Source organism: Gastrolobium bilobum, unplaced genomic scaffold, assembly GCF_033153095.1.
Source record: "Gastrolobium bilobum isolate Gb01-03AN ecotype WA unplaced genomic scaffold, APGP_CSIRO_Gbil_v1 utg881, whole genome shotgun sequence".
Taxonomy (NCBI): Eukaryota; Viridiplantae; Streptophyta; class Magnoliopsida; order Fabales; family Fabaceae; genus Gastrolobium; species Gastrolobium bilobum.
In genome coordinates, this window is record NW_026898866.1 from 462,164 (window position 1) to 479,818 (window position 17,655).

The 17,655-nt window shown below is 34.9% G+C and overlaps 3 protein-coding genes across 5 annotated transcripts; 2 read left to right on the forward strand and 1 right to left on the reverse strand.

The window, feature by feature from the left end:
- Positions 1 to 1,124: 1,124 nt before the first annotated feature.
- Positions 1,125 to 5,454, forward strand: LOC133284853 (uncharacterized). Its single transcript, XM_061481962.1, has 3 exons — positions 1,125 to 1,309; positions 2,343 to 4,821; positions 4,948 to 5,454. Exons 2-3 carry the CDS (start codon positions 2,491 to 2,493, stop codon positions 5,245 to 5,247), a joined length of 2,631 nt encoding a protein of 876 aa, XP_061337946.1. The 5' UTR covers positions 1,125 to 1,309; positions 2,343 to 2,490; the 3' UTR covers positions 5,248 to 5,454.
- A 4,738-nt stretch (positions 5,455 to 10,192) lies between these two features.
- On the forward strand, positions 10,193 to 13,875 carry LOC133284814 (serine/threonine-protein kinase BSK5-like). The gene is made up of 10 exons (XM_061481916.1): positions 10,193 to 10,502; positions 10,634 to 10,857; positions 10,953 to 11,088; positions 11,370 to 11,503; positions 11,592 to 11,697; positions 12,130 to 12,215; positions 12,398 to 12,586; positions 12,738 to 12,902; positions 13,109 to 13,222; positions 13,525 to 13,875. Exons 1-10 carry the CDS (start codon positions 10,421 to 10,423, stop codon positions 13,765 to 13,767), a joined length of 1,479 nt encoding a protein of 492 aa, XP_061337900.1. The 5' UTR covers positions 10,193 to 10,420; the 3' UTR covers positions 13,768 to 13,875.
- Positions 13,876 to 15,583: 1,708 nt separating this feature from the next.
- LOC133284860 (mitochondrial import inner membrane translocase subunit TIM10) lies at positions 15,584 to 17,404 on the reverse strand. Of its 3 annotated transcripts, XM_061481974.1 has the most exons (6): positions 17,289 to 17,360; positions 17,113 to 17,173; positions 16,817 to 16,869; positions 16,465 to 16,503; positions 16,232 to 16,301; positions 15,584 to 15,868 (listed from the first exon to the last, which is right to left on the reverse strand). In XM_061481974.1, exons 2-6 carry the CDS (start codon positions 17,155 to 17,157, stop codon positions 15,818 to 15,820), a joined length of 258 nt encoding a protein of 85 aa, XP_061337958.1. In that variant the 5' UTR covers positions 17,158 to 17,173; positions 17,289 to 17,360; the 3' UTR covers positions 15,584 to 15,817. The 3 variants fall into 3 exon arrangements, with proteins under 3 accessions (XP_061337958.1, XP_061337957.1, XP_061337956.1); XM_061481973.1 differs by lacking the exon at positions 15,584 to 15,868 and having other exon boundaries at positions 16,004 to 16,301; positions 17,330 to 17,404; XM_061481972.1 differs by lacking the exon at positions 15,584 to 15,868 and having other exon boundaries at positions 16,007 to 16,301.
- Between the last annotated feature and the right edge of the window lie 251 nt (positions 17,405 to 17,655).

The following is a 17,655-nucleotide window of genomic DNA, read 5'->3' on the forward strand; positions in this document are numbered from 1 at the left end:
ATATATATATATATAAATAAGGGATAAATAAGAATCATGTTGTAGGTAAAAAATTAGTGTCATACAATCACTACAAACAAGATAAAATCATTGAATAGAGTGCCTTTTCAATTTGTTTTTTATTTTTGGTAATCTGTAAGGCTAGAGACAGCCCCACGTAAACTAAATTAAATTAACTTTGCAAAAAGAACAAACATGAGAAAAGTCTGCTAAATACAGCAACCAAATACCAGGGGGGAGAATGGAAAACATATAGATTATTTTTCATTGGGTGATTCAGTGGGAATTTAGAAAACATATATATTAATTAATTTGTCGTTTCTTTTGTAAGAAAAAAAATTGATCTGTTACATGACGAATCAAAAGTCATATATATATATATATATATATATATTATATATATATATATATAAAAGCTTTTCGTGGTTTGAAAAGCCACTTTACAAAATAATTCAGCAAAAGCAAACGCGCACTATACTTTTGACTATTTAAAAAACTTTCATTAATTGTATTATGAAACGTAACATATTTATATTCTTTTCTTTAATTCAGGAAACATGAATATGCTATAGCAGATTCCATTTTATATAAATGTGGAATTGAAATATTAATATTTGCAATTTTTATAATTTTGTCTGGATACACGTAATTACTTTGTTTTTAAACCCCCCAATTTTTTTTTTTTGAATTTTTTAATGTCCAAAGTTGAAGCTGCTTTTGCCTATATATTTTGTTTCTGGTATTGAAACATGATTGCTCGATCTCACCAAAGACGGCACAAAACGACAATAAGCGATTTCAATTCAGTCCCAACCTACGAATAGCCCATCCTGAGCCCAATTAAGTGGGCCAGACTCTAAAAAGAAACACTTAAGCCCACCACTCATCTATCATTTTCAACAAGGTTATCAAGTGGGACCCCCCGGAAGATACTCCTCCATCAACTTTATTTAACCACGACAGTTTGATTATTCACCCAACGTTTTAACCGTTGGATGAACACTCCCATTTCCATCTTAAGCTTCCTTGACTATTACTGTACACAGACACAGTGACAGTCACTGCACAAAAACACAAGCGAGAAAGTGAGGAACTCTCTCTCTCTCTCTCTCGCACATTGGAGTTTGACGACAGTATAAGTATTTATATCTTGTTTGCGTTTTGTGGTTGCTCGGTTTACCCTTCATATCTGCAGCGATGTCGTTTTGTAATTAAACGACAGCACCGACACTCCTTGCTTCCTCTCCAAGCTAGAGGATCCTACGTTTCTTTGCATTTTTGCGCTTCTGCGTTCCTCACCGCTTCTCTGGTACGCGTTTCGAGCTTCAAATTAGAGTTTGGGGTGTTCATTTGCATTTAGATTCTTCTTCTAATTTTATGAAATTTTTTTTTCCTTTCAATGGTCGTGACCAATCAACCAAACTCCAAACGAGGCCCTACTATTCCTTCATTTGAAATTCGAGTCTTGAATAGCTTGGAATAATGGAGTATTTAACTGTTCCGTTAGTTTTGGCAAAAGATTTGATAATAGTCGTTGTTGTTGCATGATGCCTTATCGTTTAGATTTTCAAAAAAATATGGGATTGCATGGACCACTTCTATTTGTTTTTTTATCTTCTGTGATTTCGGTTTTGTCCCTACACTACACTACTAATCTATTTGATTTTTAATTTAACTTTAAAATTTGCATTAACTCATAAACCAACATTTAATTTAATTTTCATTTTCAAATATTATTCAATCTGTTATATAACTCCCCTGGTTTTTCTCATCTTGAGCAGTTGAGCTTTGTAGACGTTAAGTCACCTCATTCACTTGTCATCATCAGATTGGGAATAATTGAGAGCAGAAAGTGATATAGCAGACACTTGAAAGTGGAGCTACCACTTTTACCCTTTACTTTCTATTATGAACAGGGTTAGGGGAGGTGTAGCAATTTTAGGGGACCTTTTTTTCTAAAGGCTTATTATGCTTTTATCAGTGAAAGATTTTTTCAGTCTTATCTATTGTTACCATTATATTTGCTTTTCCATTTGAATTAACCTGATTGCATTTTCTTATTTCTTACTGCTGCGGATCAAATTAAAGTCAAAGCAGGTTTAATTTTTGCTTGCTTTGTTTTTAATATAGTTTAGTTGTTAGTTAGATTTAACTCCCTGCTATTGTCATATCACTTGTTGGTTTTGCATTTAGTTCACATGGATATTGAAGTGAGGAAATATAAATTAGATGGTCGTAGAAGACATCGCTGATATTGATATATTTGTTTATTCTCAATAGGTGATGATTCAATTAGCATGAAATCTTTGTTTTTGGAAGTTTGATTTGTAAATATAATTCAGTTGTGCAGCTGAAAAACAAGCAAGAGCATTTTCCCAACTGCAATCTATTTGGAAGACAAAAAGTTGGTTTTGTTTTCAAAGCTGGAGCTCAGAAAGTTGATCCAGCTGATGTCAGGTTGGAGCGAAATCTAGGGAACTATCCACCACCATGAGTAGAAAACTGAATTACGGGTTAAAACCAAAGAAGTCTCATTTGTCGTATGCTGATCTGCATCATGAAATTACCAAAAGCGAGGAAGACAACTCTTTAAAATCTTATGGAAATCAGCAAAGGCAAGCGACTTGTGGAAAGGCTAGTGAGGAAGATGAGCTGGTTAAGTACATGTCAAGTTTACCAGGTTATTTGGAGAGGGGAGAAAAAATTCCTGAGAAAGTTTTAAATGTTGGGGTCCTTGATTGGTTCCGTCTAGAACAATGGCAGCACAGCCATAAATATGTACCCCATAGAAGCAGCCGGAGCTCGACATCTACTAGTGCTACATCCTCTTCTGTTTCAAATGAGGGATTATCTGGTAATTCTAGTGGAGGTCATAGTTGGTCTCCTTCTCATCAAAGGATATTTCGTCCATCACTGCAATCTCATCTTATGGGATCTTCAATACAAGACCACTCTAAACCTGTCAAATCCTCTGGAGGAAGTGTTGGAACTTGTCAGAATCTTAGAGGTTGGCACAGTAATATTGACACAGAGAGCAAATATGTTCGAGCTGGTGACCCCCTTTCCAAAAACCATCGTGCTAGTATACTGAAAGGATGTGACAGGAAACATCTGTATCCACATATTAATAAGGAAAGTGACATCTTGCCAAATGACCGAATGTATGAGGCAGCATCATGTGCTAAGCTGAGAATGAGCACTCAAGATGGTGCAATGGAAAAGAAAGTGGAGAATTTGAGAGAACATGATGTTGATACTGTTGAGCAAGGTATGCTTGGGAAAAGCAAACCAATTGTTCTTATTTTGCCCAGAGACATCCCCCAGAACAGTCATTGTGGAGCTCCTGATATGCGAACATCCTTGGGTCAAAAGTTAGGAAGTCCTAGTCGGGCAAGATTTTCAGAAAAACCTACGGAACCTTCCTGCAGATATCTGAATAGTGAAATCTCACACTCCTGTCCTGTGCCAGATGAACTTATTGGAAGCCATTCTCACCCTAAAGGGTCTGGATCCAGTTCCATTGATCTAGAAAATAACAAAGTTCCTGCTCCTACTTTAACAGCTCCTCTACCAGTCAGAATGGGAATAAGTCCATGTAGATCTAGAAAGGTTGAGGAAAGGAAACACACCATTGCTACATCTTCATCTTCAAATAGGCCTCCGAAGGGATTAGACCAGAAAGTAACTACTGAGAAATCAAGAAGCTCTTCACCTTTTCGTCGATTTAGCTTCAGCATTGGCTTTACAAATAAAGGTTCTGGCTGTAAAGAGGTTTCTCATGTGCCACATCAGAGCTCCATAGCAGCACTTAAATCTAGTTCTGAAAATGCAAGAGGTTATGCTAGCTCAAACATTTCAGGCAAGGATAAATCTGGTGATGCTGGCAAAAGCAGGTCCAGCCCTTTAAGGAGATTACTGGATCCACTGTTGAAACCAAAGGCAACAAACGTCCATCACTCCAAGGAGTCATCTCAAAAAGATTCGTTGTTAGTAAATAAGAATTGTAGGTCAGGTAATGGGAAATTTTCCACTCTACTGCCGGAGAAAGAATTGGACAGGGACCAGAGGGTCGGTTGTACCATAACTAATACTGCTGATTTGTCAAAGGACAAGAAGTATGTGCCTTCCATGTGTCAAGCTCTTCTGAGCATTTCTGTGAAGAATGGTCAACCACGTTTTACATTTGCTGTTGACAACAATGGCAACATTCTTGCAGCCACAGTGAAGAACTTAACTGTCTCAAGGAAAGATGAATGCAACTGTATCTATACCTTTTTCACCTTTAAGGAGGTTAAAAAGAAGAATGGAAGTTGGATGAGTCAAGCAGGCAAAAGCAAAGGTCCTGATTACGTTCACCGTGTTGTTGCTCAAATGAAGGTTTCTGATTCATACAACTATGATTCAACTAGCCAGAATTGTGTGAACTCCTCTACCACAAAAGAGTTTGTTTTGTTTTCTGTAAAGCTAAAGCAGGGAGATGCTCAGGTCACTGACTATCAGCCAGATGATGAGCTTGCTGCTATTGTTGTCAAATCACCCAAGCCTATCAATTTCATCAATTATGCACATCAGAGTGGTTGCCAGAATGATAGTCAAGACCTTCTACATGTAACAGTTGTGCTCCCAAGTGGGGTTCATAGTCTTCCAAGTAATGGTGGACCATCATCACTGATTGAGCGCTGGAAAACAGGTGGATCATGTGACTGTGGTGGTTGGGATTTGGCTTGTAAACTTAAAATTCTAGCGAATGAAAACCAAGCCTGTAGAAAATCAAGAACATCGAAAGCTTATTTTGCAGATCAATTTGAGCTTTTCATCGAGGTACTTTCTGTTGATTAATATAAGTTGGTTATCGTTCTTAGCTTTTTGATGATTAATCTTAGTTGGCCAGCCTGTAGGTAATTGATTAGCAATGTGTTTGTTTATAACAATCAATGCTAACTACAGGGGAATGACCAAGACCAAGAGAACCAGCGTGCTTTCAGTTTTTCCCACTTTAAGCCTGGAGTATATTCAGTAGCTTTTGATGCATCACTCTCACTTTTGCAAGCATTCTCCATCTGCATAGCGTTGGTGGATGGCAAGATCCCATATGAACTTTCTGAATCAAGAAACTCCATTCAAGGAAAAAATCTGAGGGAAACTCTATTGGTGCAGACGGATGAACTAAAGGCTTTTGGTAAATTTGAGGACATTCCTGCAAGTTATGTCGCTTATCCTCCGCACTCTCCAGTTGGTAGGGTCTAAAATTAACATGAAGTGAAGTCATATCTGATATCTTCTACTCCATTAAATGCACAATATGGGTAACCAGCAAAGAATCGTTTTTTTTTTTTTTTAAATCTTTCTAACACGGGTTAGTATCGCTTACTCATATCTGCTGCATATAGGTGAAAGCCTTACATGTTCATGACTCGATCATAAATCAGCTTTATCAAATATCAATCATTTGAAGTGTGAATAGTATGAGTAAATTGTATTTTAGCTTCTGGTATTCCATACATATTTGTCTCTATTATTTGGCTGACCACACTTAATATGCCATCTCAAGGTAATATGTTGTCATTGTAACAACATGAGCTTCTCATGTCGTAGACATACATCATATGATCAACTCAGACTGAAGGAGGCTCCAAGAACTGGTGCAAGTTCTGGTTGGGATTGTTATTCCCACCACCCTTAATCTGAGTTTGAATTTTGCTTCTTGTACAAACGTACAGGTGGTAGTTTTGATCTTTTTACATGCTTTTTAATGTTAATGATTTGCTTGATGTGGAACTTTAAACTTGGTCTTTGATTCACACATGCCGGTTTATGCTGCTCGATTTCTTTGAATCTCTGGCTCTACTAAAAGTGAATTTCGTGGCGCAAACAGATCAACTGAAGTGTCAAAATGATTAAATTCTATGCTGCTAGAGCTTTGAACACCAACGAAGTGCCCGAAACAGTATACACATGTGAAGCAGCAAAGGCTGAAAAAGTAAAAAAAAGAGAGTAAAATAAACTATGCTGCTACGTATTTCTCGTTAGCAAGGCCGATAAGACTGAGTTGCATTACTCTTAGAAATCAGTGGAAAAAAGTTTCAGATTTTCAATTTTTTATCCTCAAATAACGAGGCCACCATTGAGTGTGCATGAAGCGTGTAAGATGAGGAACCCATACGAGAAAACATGCTTAGGATTAATTAAATTAAAAAATTTGAAAAGAAATGAAAAGAAGAAGATTCGGTTTTTTTTTGTATTTTTGCTTTTATTCTCTTTATTTTCCGAGAGTCTCGGAGGATGAAGAAGTGAGGATGGAATTGGCTGGTTAGGGGAGAAGAGGTGTTCCGGATTTGTAACTCGGATGGACTTAGCCTGCCCAGTGTCTTTTTACTCTTGTGATTTAGTTAGAATTAACTCGGATATTCTAAACTTATAAAGTGAGCTCCAATTTCTATTGATAAGACCACGATTAATATAATCGTTAAGTGAATAACTACCCTATGTCCATTAATAATAAGTGCTAATAGAACATATAAAAGAACGTGAATAATGAGATAAAAGGGAGAGTTTAGATTAACTAAAAGCTTATTCATACAAAACATATATCACACCCAAAGAAGACAGATACACTTACCTAGTTGATGTTCCTCCCTGACAAGGGGGTTAAGTTAAGGTAACCGGAGAAAGAATCCGTGTGAAGTGACCAATTCATGCTAACAGTAGCTCGATCCGATGATGTAATTTAATAATAATGCTATGTCCCACACACAGTGCAATGGTGACTGCTTTTGTGCTTGCTGCTACTCCTTTCCTTGATTTCCAAAGCCTTTTTCCATTTACATTCTCTTCCCCTGTGATACTGAATGGAGCATGCATGATATATAGGATACGTTAGTTGTTACATCACATTGATTTTCCTTTCCTATCAAACCCACTGCTGTTTTACCCTTTCTATTAAATGTGTACTGATAACATTGCATTTCCTCTGTCCTTTCATTTCATTGTCAAATTACTCAAATTACATGAAAAGATGTAAATCCACGAGATCCCGTGCCTGTCTCTGCAGTGCACTTTTATTTCCGGAGGCTCTTCTCTTTGACGAAAAGCAAGTCTAGCTATTGCCGCGGCGTCAGGTTCGGAAAAAAGTTTTTTTTTCTACTGCCATTTTGCTCATAAATAGCCCTAAGCTTTAGGGTAATGCCGAAAGGGTCCTTTTTTTTCTAAATCAATATAGTTTTTTTCCATCTCCTATTATAGATATAAGATGTGGCGGGACTCATTAGCTATTAAAAATAATAAAAAAGTATTATACACAATTCGATAATTTATTATTAGCGGAAAGAATTTTCCTACAACATAAAAATTCTTTTCCCCATATTAAAATACACAAAATATAAAGAAAACATAATTATTACCTCAAGTCCTTATATTTTATAGAGTAAATACCATTTTCGGTCCTTAGCAAATTTTACGATATCCGCTTTAGTTCCTAACAAATAAAAAGGCTATTCGTGGTCCCTAAGAAATTCAAAGTGAACCTATTTTAGTTCTTTTGAGGGATTAATGTGGATCTTTTTTGAATTTGTGAGGGACCACGATTTCAACTAAATAGGTCTATTTTGAATTTATTAGAAACCACGAATAGCCTTTTTATTTGTTAAGGATTAAAGTGAGCATCGTGAAATTTGCTGAGAACTACAAAGGATATTTACTCTATGTTATATAAATTAATATAAAAATCAAATTTATATAAATTTTAAGAGTTTTGTTAACATGTGTGTTAGGACATGTGTCAACAAATAAAAAATATTGATTGAAAACTATATATTTAATAATAGTTTTTTTAAATAATTAAGCTAAATAATAAATATTATTTTTATTTATTAACATACGATTTAGTACACATGTCAACAAAATCTATTTTTTAATAATAATACAGAATTCTGTGTCTTTTTAATGCTTATCTTTCTAATATCGCTTAATTTTTATTGTAGCTAATATAATTACTAACTAGACAGGGTTTTGTTAGTCCCTTTCTTCTACTCTCATCCGAAACCCCATGATTTTTTTTTTTTCAGACTGAGTCTTTTTTACAAAACCTAGCTATCTACTTTTGCTTCTTGCCATATAGTTTTTGTTTAATCTATAAGGCAAAGAGGGTCTGTTCGTGTGCCAGACAGTTCCTATATGCAGGAGACAATAATGGCAAATAGGCCCAGCTGAGCCCGTTTAGGTTATAGTGAACGAGAGAGCTTGAAAGGTTGATCAAGAAAAAACCCTTTATGAAGATTTCCTTAACCAGATAGGGCGTCTCCGCAAAGACCTCCATTATTATGGTGTAACAATTGTTTGCAGAATAGCTGGAACAGGATGTGATTTCCATCTCTTCACAGTTTACACTATCTTAAAATGAAAGGTAACATTAACCAAACTGTGTTAAAGAATGGGCACAATTCCATAAGCATTAGGCTCATACCGAATAGATGTTTGGTATTGTACTAAAGATTTAGTACATCTCACCGATAAAAATATTACATGTTAGCTAAAATTCTGTTTTTTTTGTCAGATTTTTTTTTTCTCTTCTCTGATGTGTCATGCATCTCATCAATGAGATGCACTGAATCTAGATACCAAAAATTTATTCTCTCATACCCTTACACAGTGGCAGAGTCTGATAAAAGATACAACTAGTGCCAAAAGACCCAATTATTAAAATTTAGCTAGTAGCAATATTATATTATTTTTAAAAATATAACTAATACCAAGATTATACCATGATTTTTAAAGAAAATATGCAGCATTTTTGAAAATCAACTTGGGCCTGAGTGAGAAGCAAGTGGCTCCACCACCCTTATATGGACGTAACTATGTGAGGACCTTGTGTAATCATAATCTTTCTCAAAAATCTTGAAAGAAGTATAATTTCAAATCAAATAGATCAAGGGATTAGGCCATGGTTAATTTGATAAAGTTAATTCTAGATAAAAGGATTTTGCAGTATGAATGGATGGTCAAGACTTTGAATACAAGCAAGCAAAAGCTGAAATAATATGTCATAAAAATCAAACAGGATCTTATGAATCATTACAATTTTAAAAAACAAAAAAGGAATTTGATTGAGCAAATCAAAATAATATGTTTTCTCATATTAGAAATATACTTGTTGAAACTATGCAACAAGAGCAAAGCCTTCTCAATCTTGGTCTTAAGTCTGTCTAGTTACTACTTTAGTATTATGGTGAAAAGGACTGCACAATTATTAAGTCTCTTATAGATGCAACTATATCTACAGCTTGAGTACAATAATATGTACACGATATTGGGACTTATCTTTTACTTGAACTTTGACCCTATATATCAAGGTGGCGATATCATTTGTCGGGCCATTGATAGCGATTTCCTACAGTGTGTCCAATCACAATTTGTAGATTCACGTAAGACATTATAATTGTTACTGCTGTTCAGACAACAACACAAAAAGTTGCAACGGTGCTTGGTACGCGTCATTTTTTAGAATTTTTGAAAAATTAAATTTGTTTAAAATTTTAATTTTTAAATATTATCATAAATTGAATATTTTTATTATATTTTTAAAATTTGAAATTCTCAGATAATTTTTTTTTTCTTTTTACCAAACATTCCCTGAAAAACCGGGCCAACCTAGTAGAAATTTGCAATAGAAACGAAAATAAAAATGTTAACGACAACACTTCTTTCCTCATCGAACTCAAGTCAGATATTGAGTGCTTTAGATTAAACTGTAAAATAAATAAGTTATAGTAAAAAATGTTAAGCCATTTATAATTTTGATTTATAGATATTTTAAAAATATTTTAAAACCCACTATAATTAGTAAGTATTAAAATTGTTATATAAATTGGTTAATACCTTTTTATAAAAGAAATTGCTGACACTTCACACAAGTCTAACCATTCAATTTAAACAAATGTATTTTTTTTTAATCTACTGTTATTTATATAAAAAAAATAATTGACAAAAAAGAAAGTACAGGGATTAAGATATTAGAGAAAATGATATAAGTGTGAGTAGAAAGAGAAAATCTTATGTCCTCGAATATTAATATATTGATAGTAATTGATAAAATCGTTTATTACATAAAGAAACTTGAACAATTCATCTAATCCAATGAAACCCAAAAAATCTTATAAAGAACTAAGAAAATAGTATACTAGAGTAAGGAAAGAGAAAGAAGAGTGTGTGCAGAGCAAGAGGGAATGAAAGCAGAGGGGAAATGATGGAGAGGTGGTGACTGATACCATACCACCAAACAAAAATCCTTTGGATCTGAGAAAAAAGATTATTTTTTTCCCATCAAGTTTCTCTCTTTTCCTCTTTCTTTGCCCCCACCTTATCCTTTTTCCCTAAGAAGAGAGAAAGAGAGAACAAGTGTTGAAGTATTGCTGCATTTTCAGCTATGGGAGCTCGTTGCTCTAAATTCTGTCTATGCTGGTGTCCCTGCAACACAAAATCAAATCTTCAGGACTTGCCTGATAATGGTGAAGACTTAAGTTACTTTTCACTATCTGGGGCAATTGAAAAAACAAGAAAAAGCTAATGTTTTTCACTTCATCATTGTGTTTTCAAATTGAAGTTTTGTTTTTTAACATGGATTCGTTTCTGGGTACAGAGGATGTGAAGAAGGATGAGAAGAAGGATCCTTGGGCTGGCTTCACTGAGTACAGCTTGGATCAACTGAGAACTGCTACTTCAGGATTTTCACCTGACAATATTGTCTCAGAACATGGTGAGAAGGCTCCTAATGTTGTCTACAAAGGAAGGATCGAAGATGATAGGTTTGTTGCTGTGAAGCGCTTCAACAAGTCTGCTTGGCCTGATTCTCGACAGTTCCTAGTTCGTGCTACTCTCTTTGATTTTTGCTTGCATTTTCATCTATGTGAGTTGAAGTTGATGTTTGATGTGTTTGGTTGGTTGGTTGGATTTTTAAGGAGGAAGCACGTGCAGTGGGGCAGTTGCGGAATGAACGTTTGGCTAACTTGGTTGGTTGTTGCTGCGAAGGTGAAGAGAGATTGCTTGTTGCAGAGTTTATGCCCAATGAAACTCTCTCCAAGCATCTTTTTCATTGTGAGTTTCATTCATTTCTGTTTCTACCTTGCATTTCTTCATCAATCAACTAGAGCATGATATAAATATCTAACTTGTCATTGGTTAACAGATAGGAGAAGTATTTTGATATATGCCATATGCTGGCAATGATAGACACTGACAGACACGGATTAGACATTTTGCTTAATAAGCTAAATTAAGAGCTGAATTTAAGAAGTTTGCTTCCTCCCCATTTTGTTAATGGTAGTTTGTGAAATCTTAAACTTCATGTGAATCTCTGATTATGATTTGGATGGTAGGGGAGACCCAGCCAATGAAATGGGCAATGAGGCTGAGAGTGGCCTTGTATTTAGCACAAGCTTTGGAATACTGCAGCAGTAGTGGAAGGGCATTGTACCATGACCTTAATGCTTATAGAATTTTGTTTGATCAGGTTCTTAAGCTTTTATGACCAGGTTTATGCCTTCTTTAAATCATTATGTTTTATCAACTGTTGTTTACTTGGTTTTAATGGTGGACAGGATGGCAACCCTAGACTCTCTTGTTTTGGACTCATGAAAAACAGCAGAGATGGCAAAAGCTACAGTACAAATTTAGCCTTCACCCCTCCAGAGTATTTGAGGACTGGTAATAATTTTTTATTTCAAAAAGCTGATCTTATACTAGGTTGTCGTAAGTTGTGTATGTCTTCGCCTTTCTGAAGACATGAAGGAAGGGGTGAATGCCATTACAGGAGCAGTTGAGATTGCTGCAGCCTGCACCCAAGCTTGTCGAATTATATAGCATCATTAGTGTCTTGGCCTTCATTTTCCTCCCTTTGATTCTGTATGAAAAGTTGTCTGTTCTCTTCAATTAAAGTGAGCTGGATGGGGCATATTCATTGACATAGGCATTTATGCTCTTACATTTTTTTTTTCTCCTTGTTGAAGTGGAAAAAGCTTGTTTATTTCATGATTGGTGTTAGCTTGTTACTTATATATCTTTTTATTGGGTTGGGGCTATATCTTTTTTTGGTATTTTATGCATTCTGAGCCAACACAGTTGTTTGAAATTTGGCAGGAAGAATCACCCAAGAAAGTGTAGTTTACAGCTTCGGCACACTTTTGCTTGATCTTCTGAGTGGCAAGCATATCCCACCCAGTCATGTACGCTCCCTGCTTCCATTTTCTTCTCTTCATTTTAATTCACGGTGGTATTTTGTTAAGTGAATCTTTAACCCCTAGAATTTTAGGGACTTGTGCTTGAACTATTATGTATTGGCCTAAAATGATCACAACAATTATAGAGTTCATAAATAAAATGGGTACCATAATCCTTTTGCATGCAGGCACTTGACCTTATACGAGGTAAAAATTTTCTGTTGCTGATGGACTCATGTTTGGAAGGCCATTTTTCAAATGATGATGGAACTGAGTTAGTGAGATTAGCTTCGCGTTGTTTACAATATGAACCCCGTGAGAGGCCAAATGCCAAGTCACTTGTGACTGCTCTAACTCCTCTTCAGAAAGAAACTTCAGTATGGTCTTCCTTTTCCCTCCTTCCTTTTGTCTGAAGTTTCCTTTAACAAGAATCAATCAAGGATCAAAGTAACTTGTATTGTACCATGTTAGTGAAACCCGATGAAAGCATAGAAACTTATTTGTTTTGCACCTGGTGTTATTTATCAGGTTACATCACAAGTTTTGTTGGGCATACCCGAAGAGAGTGCATCATCAAAGGAAACAGTTTCATTAACACCTTTTGGTGAAGCTTGTTCTAGAAGAGATCTCACTACAATACATGAAATTTTGGAAAGGGTGGGGTACAAGGATGATGAAGATGTTGCAAATGAGGTAATTCAATCTCTCCCCATATTTCTTTCTCACGTGGCAGATTTTATTAAGAGAAGAATGCTATGATAGGCTATTATCATATTTCTTTGGAAAAAAGTTTAATTCGGTAGTACAGTGAAGATGTCTAGTTGTATAGTTCTTACAAACTTGACCTTCATTAACCTTGTACATTGCATTTTTGGCCGTGTCCTTTCTTTGCAACACAGCTTTCATTCCAAATGTGGACAGATCAAATACAAGAATCATTAAATTCTAAGAAGCATGGAGATTCTGCTTTTCACGCCAGAGACTTCTCTACGGCCATCAACTACTATTCACAAGTAAGTCAGCTAGAAATGCACTGAATACAAATCCAGTATAAATTATCAAAATAGCATGCAGAATTAGATTTCCATTTTTTTAACAAAATAAATAATCTCCTATTATAAACTTCACGGTGGATAATAAAGTTCATCTTGATTCTAATTCAATTTTAAGGGTTACTAGTATTTGGCCAGAACAATGAATAATTAGCTGGTAGAGTAAAAGGGGTTTTCATAACTCACCAAACATGCTAAATAAATTAGACTATTATGCAACTGAACAAACTAAATGTTTTTTTCTCATTGCTTGTTTTGTGTAGTTCATCGATGGTGGGACTTTGGTATCACCAACTGTGTATGCAAGGAGGTGCTTATGTTACCTGATGAACAACATGCCACAAGAAGCACTAGGAGATGCCATGCAAGCTCAATCAATATCACCTACCTGGTCCACTGCATTCTATCTTCAAGCTGTGGCTCTCTTCAGCCTTGGGATGGACAATGATGCACAAGAAAGTCTTAAAGACGGCACAACACTTGAAACCAGAAAGCATAGAAATTGAAGTGTATAGTCTTTTCTCTTTTCTTTTGGTTTCCCTTCATTTCTCAAGGAAATATTACAAGCATTAGTTGTATGTATCTTTCTCTATCCAGTATTTTCTCTCATTATCTATGGCTCCTTCATTATTATTATTATTTTCATATATTTTTATTTTTTACGGCTGTGACTGTGAATCTCAATTTGCTCTAGTTCGTATAAAGATGTCATATTTCTGGTCAGAGCCGATTCACTCCTGCTTAAAGGATTCGATACCCTCAAACCCATTAAACATTTTCACCAAAACTTGAAATTGTAGTATGTATCCATTATTTTAAGACTTGGGAAATGGTCTGTTTGATTGTGTTCTTTTTTTATTGTGTTCTTTTGTAGAGTAGTCAATGAAATGATTGAAATATATTCTTTAAATTTGAATCTAAAAATTAAAAAATAGATATAATTTTTAGAATTATTTTTATAAAATAGGCATTATCAAATAGATTTTTTCTTCTTCTGGAAATTAAAAAATTATTTTGAAAACTGAATTCAAGTATGCCCTTAGTTTCGAATTTGTACTCTCCTAGTCTCATCTTGCTTTCAACTATAACTGCATGCATCAAATTCTGAAAGTATAGCAACACACAAGTTGAAAACAACCACTAGCACTGTAAAATTTTAAGTCCAAATATTGTGAAGATACGTTTTTGGTTGTGTTCCGGGTTTAACCCGTTACCCTTCTTGGGCCTGTACTTGGGCCTCTTTCCTGGTTTGGGCCTTCTCACCGAATTACTCCCTTTACCCGGCTTGGAGCCTAATCTCCGAGGCCGGATCGTGGGTGCTATCCCACGATCATCATCCTCTTATGCAACTACTACGATCTCTTCTAAGAGAACTGCTTCAGACCCACACTTTCCTCCCATAACCGCTCATGATGGCCATTATAAATATGTCCATTGTATCAAAGGAACACACTTCACATACATTGCATTCACTATTTGAACTAAGCCCACACATTCTGACATGTACGCCATTGATACCCTATTACCATACACCATACAACCTTAATCCATTCCATACACTTACCCTATTACCATATATCATAATTGGTGTTGTAAGGTATCAGACTTTAGCGAAAGAAACTGGAATCTGTAATCTTTGTATATTATGAAAAGAATCTTGAGAGCTTAAGTGTTACAGGTATAATCTATATATATTAAGCTATTCTACTCACTAAAGGCTCAAGCACTAATAACAGAATATATCACTTACAATCCTAACTGATTATATTAGATACACTATCAGGTGTTACCTCAGAACAGGTTGTGTCATAAAAGAGAGAAATTAAAGTGAAAGAGAAAATTTTAACATGAAAATATTGACCTTTAAGCAATTTTTATTGATATGATAAAGTTAATTTTAATCTCATCTCAAAAACGGAAAGATAAAAATTGTATGATTTGTTACGCTATATATGAGCTTATGTTTCAATTCTCAAATTTTCGAGAGATGTGTATCCAATTTTTTTTTTTTCGAGAGATGAACTTTGGTGAAACTTATGTTATAATATCGTAAATATTATTTTCATTACTCCCATTATTGCCAATGGGTTTCCCATGTGAAATAATATAATTTTAATCTACAAATTTCATTTCCTCATAATGAGGTATTAATTTCTTAATTCGAGTTTATAGTAGATATTCGTGATAATCAAGTAAAGGAGAAAAAAGCTGAAAACGTGTTCAATGTTCGAGAACGAAAACGCAATGAGGCAGCAAGATAATAAAGTTCAAAATATATTTGATAGAATAATACAATGATAAACTTGGCGCAAGGCCAAAAAGCATAAATTAGAAAGGAAGAATGATCTTTAATTAACTAGTAAATTATTTAGAGAGTTTACGGTGGACTGCCTCAAGTTCACAGCAAATATCAATCCCTTTCTAAACAAAACAGATTGACCTCAATAGTCAATATAGTCATGGACAAAAATAAAGACCATGCAAAGTAATAAATTTACGCTTTATCGTAGCTCAGACAGAGTAAACCGCAAAAGAAAACACAACAGTACTCTTGGTTTACATTGGAGGCCTCCCAGAACCAAGCAACTGACCAATTAGATTAGTCACCTGGCCAAAAAAAAAAAAACTGCTCAGACAAGACAATGACTGTAGTCAACATTTGCAGTTTCTCATGATTTCAAAAGCAAAAACTATATTGAAATCAGAACTTCCATAATCCATATACTTAAAATTGCTTTGCATCACATCATCAAATTATGGAGACTATTATCACAACTCTGAACAGCAGAAATCTGGAAGAGAGCATATATTAAACCCAACTAAATTTTTTCCTAAAACATCTGAGGAACTATCTTAGATGAGAAACAACAAAAATAAATTAAGCGGGTCTGTGAAAAAGTAATAATGAATAGGTCAAAACTCAAAAAGTGCGAGGGATACATCCAAAATTAAACATAAGCAACATCTTACATGCCAGTATTTTGAAACACAGCGGTCAATGCAGCTATTTTCACCCATGTTTAGCTCAGACTCCTTGTACCTGAGAAGATAAAGTGATAAACAAATTATATCATTCACATTTAGCTCTTATCCAAATAATTCCATTGCTGATAACTCCTACTGAGGAATAAGAAACTAATCCCCAATTTGACTGGAGGACCTTCAAAGGGCATCAAACAGTTTATAGAAGAGAGTTTTCCAACCTATTTTCAACACACTTGTTGAAACATGTCTGGGTCATCCTGAATGGTGAAAACAACAAAGGATTAGCCAAATGAATTATTATACCACCAATAAATCTTCCGAAACAAAATGCAGTCAGATTCTATATATACTTGCTAACAACAGCAAATACTATCAAAGTAAATACTGTACTGCAACTTAGAATCTCCCTAAATTTCTAGGTTAGAATGAGGTTCATCAGCTGAGTTCATACGAAGAGCAAGAAAACTTGTCAATGGCAGAGGAATTTATAGATGTTAGATAACAAATTGTCTAACTTAGTCAAAAAAATAAAAGGGGCAGGGATTTGAGGGAAAAATCAGGGAAACCTACTTGTTGAATAATTCCACCCTATACTCCATCTCCTTTTCAGCCATTCCAAAAATCTGCTCAAAATGAATTATTCAAATGCATTAAAAAAATAAGCAAAGATAAATAATCAAATAACACCCAAAACAAAATTCAAAGTTGAAATCACATTGGGGCATCAAATTAACAACCACCAACCCCAGACCAGTTTTTCCAGCAATGCATAAAAAACAACTCAAAAAAAAAAAAAAAAAACCCTAGCGAGCAATGAAAGTCCCTTCTGACGGTCCAAAATCCGAGAAACAAAAAAGAATACCTGCCTGTTCTTTATCGATGGCAGAAGGGGGAACGTTGTTGGCAGCCATTGCACCCTCAAAATCCCTAAAAAAATAAAATAAAGTAGATAAACGAATTCAGTTAATGGAAATCACCGATTAAAGAAAGTCAAAAAAATTATCGAATATTAAGAACTAAAGGGATGATCCATCCGACTCACAAGCTCTAGTTATAATTGCAAGCAGCAAATAAACCCTATACCTTATAATTCGCTCAAATATATGGTTTAGGGGTTTAGGGCAAAACTAAATTGTGTACTAGTTGACGGCGTTCACGAACAATAGTTGATGATAAACGGCTGTGATTTACCTTTTAAAGTATTTCTATGAACTCAGCCCACGACACGTGGTACACCTGATATGGGATTTGGGGGGCATCTAGTTTGGTAAAGTTAAATTATTTTAATGTAAAAAAAATAAGGGAAAAAATAAGATAAATTATCTTTGATAAGTCCAAAACAATGTTGTTTTGTGACAGGAATTAAAATATTTTTGTAATTATAATTTATTGCAGTGTTATATTAATTT

Bases quoted from the DNA above. Each gene is read 5' to 3' on its own strand.
- LOC133284853 (XM_061481962.1), top strand. From the start codon at position 2,491: ATGAGTAGAAAACTGAATTACGGGTTAAAACCAAAGAAGTCTCATTTG. The intron at 4,822-4,947 runs GTACTTTCTGTT...TGCTAACTACAG, and splicing joins AATTTGAGCTTTTCATCGAG to GGGAATGACCAAGACCAAGA.
- LOC133284814 (XM_061481916.1), top strand. From the start codon at position 10,421: ATGGGAGCTCGTTGCTCTAAATTCTGTCTATGCTGGTGTCCCTGCAAC. The intron at 12,216-12,397 runs GTACGCTCCCTG...TTTTGCATGCAG, and splicing joins AGCATATCCCACCCAGTCAT to GCACTTGACCTTATACGAGG. The intron at 12,903-13,108 runs GTAATTCAATCT...TTTGCAACACAG, and splicing joins ATGAAGATGTTGCAAATGAG to CTTTCATTCCAAATGTGGAC.
- LOC133284860 (XM_061481973.1), bottom strand. From the start codon at position 17,157: ATGGCTGCCAACAACGTTCCCCCTTCTGCCATCGATAAAGAACAG. The intron at 16,870-17,112 runs GCAGGTATTCTT...CATTTTGAGCAG, and splicing joins CTGCCATCGATAAAGAACAG to ATTTTTGGAATGGCTGAAAA. The intron at 16,504-16,816 runs GTAGGTTTCCCT...TTCACCATTCAG, and splicing joins AGGGTGGAATTATTCAACAA to GATGACCCAGACATGTTTCA.